Source organism: Postia placenta (assembly GCF_002117355.1).
Source record: "Postia placenta MAD-698-R-SB12 unplaced genomic scaffold POSPLAscaffold_4, whole genome shotgun sequence".
Taxonomy (NCBI): domain Eukaryota; kingdom Fungi; phylum Basidiomycota; class Agaricomycetes; order Polyporales; family Adustoporiaceae; genus Rhodonia; species Rhodonia placenta.
Genome location: NW_020169835.1, coordinates 121,166 through 129,282, shown reverse-complemented (window position 1 = coordinate 129,282; position 8,117 = coordinate 121,166). Strand labels below are relative to the sequence as shown.

At 56.2% G+C, this 8,117-nt stretch overlaps 3 protein-coding genes across 3 annotated transcripts in view; 1 reads left to right on the top strand and 2 right to left on the bottom strand.

The window, feature by feature from the left end:
* Positions 1–829, bottom strand: part of POSPLADRAFT_1137556 (hypothetical protein) — a gene marked incomplete at both ends in the record, with an annotated part of 1,824 nt that extends 995 nt beyond the window's left edge. Inside the window, one exon of the mRNA XM_024484799.1 lies at positions 275–829. Coding sequence (XP_024340628.1) covers positions 275–829 — 555 coding nt within the window. The remainder of the gene's footprint in view (positions 1–274) is intronic.
* A 35-nt stretch (positions 830–864) lies between these two features.
* On the top strand, positions 865–1,642 carry POSPLADRAFT_1138552 (hypothetical protein; the record flags this gene model as incomplete). Its single annotated transcript, XM_024484921.1, is given in 2 exon segments — positions 865–1,325; positions 1,345–1,642. The coding sequence occupies 2 exon segments, from the start codon at positions 865–867 to the stop codon at positions 1,640–1,642; spliced, it is 759 nt and encodes a 252-aa protein (XP_024340627.1).
* A 4,439-nt stretch (positions 1,643–6,081) lies between these two features.
* POSPLADRAFT_1137010 (hypothetical protein) lies at positions 6,082–7,126 on the bottom strand (the record flags this gene model as incomplete). The annotated part of the gene is made up of 3 exons (XM_024484748.1): positions 6,082–6,279; positions 6,775–6,879; positions 7,064–7,126. Coding segments are annotated over 3 exons (366 nt in total), but the record flags the coding sequence as incomplete, so codon positions are not given.
* Positions 7,127–8,117: the final 991 nt, after the last annotated feature.

Below are 8,117 nucleotides of genomic sequence, written 5' to 3'. Positions count from 1 at the left end.
TGGAACCCGAGGCAACCGTAGCCCGCACATCGGCACGTTTTGTGTAAGGCTTGTCCTTACAGTTGGGGCACTCGAAATGTCGGTACCCTTGCTTCCCGCAGCCAAAACAACTGCCGGGGAAGTCTCCTTTTCCGATGGCCGCATTGATGCTGGCCGAAGCTCCTTGTGGTCGAGGTGCACCACCACGTGCCCCACCGCGTCCTCGGCCTCGGGCCGAGAAGAAATTGTTCAACTCAGGCCGCCGGGCCCGGCTAACGTTGAGGATTTGCTCGACCTCGGTGGCGCGCTTGTCAGCGGCTTGCCACGTGGCGAAGGTCTCGAGCTCGATCTTGCGATAGACGCGGGAGGGGATGCCGCTCAGGTACTTGTCGCGAAGTTCCAGGTCCCCATACCCGGAACAGTCCGCCGGACCCTTGAACAGCGCAGAGAATTCTGCGGCGGTGCGCTTCTCGCGCATGGTTTTGTCAGCACAGAGCTTGGTGAGCTCCACCTGTGCCACGGCGGCGTCGTCAAGATTTCCGAAGCGGGCCTTGAACACCGTGAGAAAGGCCATTTCGTTGGCGAAGGGCGTTGTTGCTCCCTGAGTCCCAATCTGGACAGCGGCGAGCTGGGCGAAGATGGGAGTGGCCCAGGCTCGTGCGTCACCATCGAGGAGGCTAAGGGCAACTTGGACCTTCAGCTCGATGGTGGAGAGGGTCGTGTCAACCGCCCAGTAGATGAGCAACTGGGAGACGAAGCGGTTGCACTCGACGACTGTTTTTCCATCATATCGGAGGGGGAGGAGGAGCTTCAATGTTTCCTTGTCAGGGGCGGCGGCAGGAGAAGACATTATTGGCGACGAGGGGGACGAAGGACTGCCCGCGGATGAAGGCGACTGTTGTGACTGTCCGCCGGGCGAACTTCGCGAGGAACGAGTGCTCGGGCGGCCTCGCGGCGGAGACGGCGGTGAAGGCGCTGGAGGAAGCCCGGGGGAGGGGTTACGTACGTCAGGGACTGCTGACGTGGAGGCGAGCGCTGTCGGCGAGGCGGGCCGAGCAGAATCCGCGGACTCGGACTCCGAGACTCCTTCTTCACTCGCACTCTCCTCAGGCTCAGGCTTTGGTGCAGGGTCTGGAGGGAGATCTCCTCGCACTTGACTGGGTCCGGCGACAGTTTGAGGAAGGCGGGAGCTGGGGGAGACAGGGCGAGAGTGCCGCGAGGCGGATCGAGATGCGAGGGTGCTGCGGGGTCCGAGTGGATGTTGGGCCCTTCGGATTGCCTTGTAGCGTGGGTAATCTTGCGCGACTGACCGGGGTGTCCGATTGGGGCACGGCTGCTGCTCGCAAGTGTAGATGATAGTCTCAGGGCTGTCTGGGATGTAAACGTCGACGAGGTCCTGAGAGTCGAAGGCATGAACCTGGCCTTGACAGGCAGCCACAATGGATGGGGGGAGGACGGGGAGGTGCGCGTACTACAAAGGCCGTTGATAGGCGCCAAGCCCCTCTGGGCCCCGATACACCTCTTTTCGGCAGTCGCATCCCGTCCGGCACTTCGACTCACTCACCCAACACTTCGATTTCGCCTTCGACGCTCTTCGACATCTTCGACGGTGCGCGACGCTTGCTCGAAGCTCGGCACGGTCGTCCCGATGCCTCGTGCGTAGATCTCGGGACATCTCCCGCATTCGGCAGACAATAGGGCCACTTGACGCCGTTTGTCCAAGCGCGGGCATCACTCCGTGCCACACCGACATAGCCGGTCTTTCCCGATTAGGTATCGAACCTCGCGGCATGCCTTCGACGACGGATACCGGTCCGAAGTGTCTCGTATGTTTCTCTTCATCTCCGTGTTCGGCATGACGTCACTCTACCAATGGACTTGATACGTGCCACTCGGTGAGGCAGACTCGTGCGGGACAATGCAAAGCCCCTTGTACTAGTGTGCCACTCTCGATAGTCGTAGCGTCCCTTGCGTAGTATAAAATCTGTCGTACTTCTCTCCAAAAATACAAGATCCGGTTCCCCCCTCGAGTTCAGAGCTCATAAGGCGAGTTCGCCCTGCGTCTAAACCTTCAACTGCGTCACTTCGTTCCTCGCTGCGTAACCTCGAAACCTCGTCTACTGCATTTACTCGTCGATACCGTCTCGACGAACCTTTCGACTTCGGCTATTATCGAAGAAACTGTGTTGCATCTCGAACCGCGTTCTAGCTAGGTACCCCCTATCGAATTGTGTCGCTTCCCTCTACGATACATCGAAGAGCTCTGCCGAGCTTCGATTGTCTCTACCGACCCCCGCTAACTACCCCCAGCCTCCGAGTAGCTTCGACGACGTGTCGAGCCACCTCGTACCTTCCCTAGTGTTCGTAGCCTTTTCCGAGGGCATTTCTCGTGTTCACTCGAACTGCGGGACACCTTGCTGCTAACTCCCCTCTCACTAAGACAATAACCTGCCTCTAGTCCACCTAGGTCGTACCCAGGTTAGGGGTTAGGGTTTCGTAGATCGCATCACTGTGCTATACTAGCTTACACCTATGGTGCCCAAAGTAACGCTAGGGTTCGCGATTCACGTGGGGCCCAGTACTGCTTTTGGCTAGTATGCAGCAGGAACCTAGTCCATGTGTCCGTTAGGACAAACACCGCCCACTGAAGTGCAGGTGTTGAAAGGTTCGTTCCCTAAGTGGTGGCGATGTATAGTACGCTATCTATGTATCGTAGGGTAAAGTAAGGGTGTGCACCACCCAACCTATAGGAAGTGAATGTGAGTTGTGGGAGTCCCGAGGGACGCCGGCAGCTATGGGCAGTTTCGACCTAATGTCGCGACTTGAGGTCAAGCGACAGAGGAAGACCTAAGAGCTGGGGGCGTCCGACTAAGTCTCACCGAAGCGATGGTGAGCAGCGCTCAAACCTAAGGCTAGGGACAAGTGAATATATTAGTTAAGGTAGGAAAGAATACAAGAGAGGCTTACTGACCTAGGGACAAGAGGTCGAAACTGAGGTCCCTAGGGCAGCAGAGGCCGGCTTATATACATGGGGAGATAAGGGCAGGCTGTGCACACTGGTCCGTGCGCAGCTGGTCCGTGCGCAGCTGGTCCGTGCGCAGCTGGTCCGTGCGCAGCTGGTCTGTGCACAGCTGGTCTGTGCACAGCATGCTGATGCGGCCCCGGGGGCCGGTGAGTCAGAAAGGCTGTGTCAGCGGAGCCCGAGCTGTGCCGTGCACTGCCGCCCCATCTAATCTAATCGTACAGTAGATAACGACGCGTCCATATCGGGCATGTAGTACAGCGGTCGTGGGTTCGAGCCCGCAAAAAGGAAAAAATTAAAAAATGGCTAGACACCATACCAACTCATGACACTTACAGTAGTAAATCACATGACCGCATATGGTACATTTGTTCTGTACTTGGTTCCCTACATGTTTGCTGGTTACAAGCCATGTCAAACACTGTTGATTTCTACCATCTTCAGTATAAATCAATGCTATGAATATAGTATCAATAAAGAAGACAAGTGGAAGACAAGTAAGCTGACCAAGACACTCAAGCACAGAGTCTGCTGTTCAGCATGAAGCACCCATTGTCTCCGGTGTACAGAAAACCTCCTCATTATGGAGTTCCGGACACTGTGGAGATGTACCAAACAACTTGCTAAGGTATGTCATTGCACCTCTCGCATCCATAATAAGCTGATGGGTGCCGCACCAAAGGTCCAAACTAGTACTGCAGGCCCCAGGCTTGCTGGCCTGGCTCGGACTTCCTGTCAGTGAAGCCAGGCCCTACCAGAGGGCTTGCATAGGGCTTTGGCCTGGCTTGGCTGTTGAAACGCGCAGCCCCGCGTGGTCAGGAATGAGCTCGAAAGCTCGGGCGCGCGAGTAGCCAGGGGCCGGAGGCCCCTATCGTAGTATATAACAACCCCGCACAATGTACATACCGCACACGATTGTCCCTTACGGGCCTCACTACGCCCGTGAACAAACGCGCCCCACACCGTTCACACCCTTGTTCCAACATTGGCTTGGCCTATCCGGGCTTGGCTTGGCCTGGCTCAGGCTTCTGAGCCAGGCCCAGCACAACACTATCTATTACGCTCACCTACTCAGTGCACCCAGTGTCATATATGACGTCCTCCTGTTTGGTCAAATATATGACACTGGCACGCCCAGCCTTCCGTGTGGGTGCGTCATCATATATGATGCCACCCACACTTGGAACAGCACCATATATGCTGCTGCCCACTTCGAGCGCACCATCATATATGCCGCTGCCTGCTCTGAGCACGTGTTCATATATGATGGTCCCAGACTGGGCAAATATATGACACCGGCATGCCCTGCATCCAGTGCAGGTGCACCATCATATGCACCCAGTTTCCAGTGTGCGGGCGGTGTTATATATGACACCACATGACCTGTAGAGCGGCAGCATGCTCTATGCTCAATGTAGCATCATTTATAATGCTCTCCCATTTGGGCAAAGGGCCACGTGTCCGGTCATCAGTGCGACCACCACATTCAGCATGCAGGTGGCACATCCAATAATCAGCATGCGGGCGGCACTTTTGATAATCTGCATGTCCGGTCACCAGCATGACCACCACATTCAGCATGCGGGCACCATGTCTGGTCATCAGCACGAGCCCACCGCATTCAGCACAGGGGTGGTGCATCCAATAATCAGCGTGACCATGACATTCAACATGCGGGTGGCCTGTTCAAGTGAATGGCAGCACATCCAGTTCCCAGCATGAGCATGGTGTCATATATGACACTGCTTGATATTCAGCACATGAGCAGTGTCATATATGATGCTGTGTATATGTGGCATCATATATAATGCTGCCTGTCAATCAGTGCATGGGGAGCATTATATATAATGACCTCTTATTTGGGCATACATTGGTGCCTTGCTCTTTATTTATTCAGGCAAATTCATGATTGCAGTCTGCTACCTTGCTCTCAGCCCATTTGGGCAATTGTTTGATGGCCCAGTAAACATACATGACCTAATCAACAATCATATCTGCTGTAGCATCTATCATGGGCTCATTGTCACGAGTTGGTACGGCGTCTAGCCGTTTTTTAATTTTTTCCCTTTCGCGGGCTCGAACCCACGACCTCTGTACTACATGCCTGATGATACAATGGTTTATACTCCTATATCGATGCCTGACTCGTAGACAACGAGCGAGGACTTATGGACAGTACGTCGTCCTGAAGATCGAGCGAGGAAGTCAAGAATGACCACTACCCCAAGCGAAGAGGAGCAGAGACTTGAATGAATAACCAGGTCGAACTTAGGGTTCGACCGACTAATGGTACAACTACTTATACAAGCACCGACTGCGCACGGACCATCGTGTCTATGTGGTCGTGTTAGTGAAGAAGGAAACGTAGTGGTACGATACCAGGCACGAAGTGCGCACGGACCCCATTATGTAAGCTACATAATGTTCAACCTGTGGGTGAGCGCTAAGACAGGCGCCGGTATGGGCGCTAGTAATACAAGGAATGGAACGGAACGATAAATGTTTCATTACCCCCCTACCAGAGTCGAAGTCCCATTTGACTGCTTACTGCTCACCATCTCCATACAACTCCCAATCTACACTGTTGTCCTCCTCTTCGTCAAACCACTCCTTGCATGCGTTCCTCCCTACGTTCATCCATTCCTCGCCAGAGAGGTGCTTCTGATTCAGCCAGGAGCTGTCCCACGTCCATTGAGTGGTGTCGGGTGTCTAGTCGGGGTCGACTTTGCGAAAGACGATGGGTGTATCGGGGCGGGGGCGCGAAGGTCCCGCGACGGAACTGGTCGGGGGTTTGGGGTTAGCGCTGCGCAGTGGAGGAATAGGTACCGCTTTTGTCTGCCTTTCTTTCTCCTTCCTCTCCTTCGCCTCGTTGATGATTCCCTCGAGGAACACGTTGTCGATGACCACCCCCATGCGTCGCGCAGGTTCTTCAGGTGGTGCGGATACGTGTCGCTTCATTGGTGTCACGAGTTGGTACAGCGTCTAGCCGTTATTTAATTTTTTCCTTTTCGCGGGCTCGAACCCGCGACCTCTGTACTATATGCTCGAACGGACAAGTCCTTATCTACTGTACGATTAGATTAGATGGGGCGGCAGTGCGCGGCACAGCTCGGGCTCCGCTGACACAGCCTCTCGGACTCACCGGCCCCTGGGGCCGCGTCAGCATGCTGTGCACGGACCAGGTGCACACGGACCAGTGCGCACAGCCTGCCCTCATCTTCCCCTGTATATAAGCCGGCCTCTGCTGCCCTAGGGACCTCAGTTTCGACCTCTTGTCCCTAGGTCAGTAAGCATCCTTTGTATTCCTTTTCTTACCTCACTAATATATTATCTTGTCCCTAGCCTTAGGTTTGAGCATAAGCTCACCATCGCTTCGGTAAGACCCAGTCGAACGCCCCCAGCGTCCCTTGTCTGTGTTTCCCCAGTTGCTTGACCCTAAGTCGCGACATTAGGTCGAAACTCCTCACCGCTGCTGGTGTTCATCGGAACCCACACACTCACTCAATCCTCTTCCCACAGGTCGGGTGGTGCGCACCCTTGCTATACCATACAATTCGTAGATAGCCTACGATACATCGCCAACACTCGAGAGACGAACTCTTCAGTACCTGCACTTCAGTGGGCGGTACTTGTCCTCACGGACACGTAGCCTTGGTTCCTGCTGCACACTAGCCAAAAGCAGTATTGGGCCCTACGTGAACTGTGAATCTCAGTGTCATCTCGGGCGCCGTAGGTGTAAGCTAGATTAGCACGGCCTTTCGTAGTACGCGCACCTCCCTGTCCTCCCCCCATCCAACGTGGCTGCCTGTCAAGGCCTCGTTCACGCATTCGACTCTCAGGACCTTGTCGACGTCTACATCCCAGACGGTCCTGACACCCTCATCCGCACCTGCGAGCAGCAGCCGTGCCCAAATCGGACACCTCGATCGATCGACCAGGACTATCCGCGCTACAAAGCAATCCGAAGGGCGCAACATCCACTCGGTCCCCGAAGCACCCTCGCATCTCGATCCGCCTCGCCGCATTCTCGCCCTATCTCCCCCAGCTCCCGTCTTCCCCGACCGGTCGCCGGTCCAAGTCAAGCACAAGGAGATATCCCTCCAGACCCTGCGCCAGAGCAAGAGCCTGAGGACAGTGCGAGTGAAGAAGGAGTCTCGGAGCCCGAGCCCACGGATTCTGCTCGGCCCGCCTCGCCAACAGCGCTCGCCTCCACGTCAGCAGTCCCTGACGTACGTGACCACACCCCCGGGCTTCCTCCAGCGCCTTCACCGCCGTCTCTGCCGTGAGGCCGCTCGCGCACTCGTTCCCCTCGAAGTCCGACCAGCGGAGGGCCACCACAGCTGCCTCCGCCCCGGCGCCGTCCTCCGTCCCCCCCGGCGCCGATAATGTCTTCTCCCTCGACTGCCCCCGACAAAGAGACCCTGAAGCTTCTCCTCCCCCTCCGGTATGATGGCAAAACCATCATCGAATGCGACAGGTTCCTGTCACAGCTGCGCATCTACTGGCTGGTCAACACGTCGTTGACCACCATTGAACTCAAGGTGCAGGTTGCACTAAGCCTGCTCGATGGAGATGCCTGCACCTGGGCCACCCCTTACTTCGCCCAGCTCGTATTGGTACAGCTAGGTGTTCAAGGAATCACGACCCCCTTCGCCAATGAGGCGGCCTTTGCTATGGCCTTCAGGGCTCGCTTCGGCAACCTCGATGACGAAGCAGCAGCACAGGTGGAGCTCACCAAGCTCTGTGCTGACAAAACCATGCGCGAGAAGCGCACCGCCGCAGAATTCTCTGCGCTGTTCAAGGGTCCGGCGGACTGTTCCGGGTATGGGGACCTGGAACTTCGCGACAAGTACCTGAGCGGCATCCCCTCCCGCGTCTATCGCAAGATCGAGCTCGAGACCTTCGCCACGTGGCAAGCCGCTGACAAGCGCGCCACCGAGGTCGAGCAAATCCTCAACGTTAGCCGGGCCCGGCGGCCTGAGTTGAACAATTTCTTCTCGGCCCGAGGCCGAGGACGCGGTGGGGCACGTGGTGGTGCACCTCGACCACAAGGAGCTTCGGCCAGCATCAATGCGGCCATCGGAAAAGGAGACTTCCCCGGCAGTTGTTTGGCTGC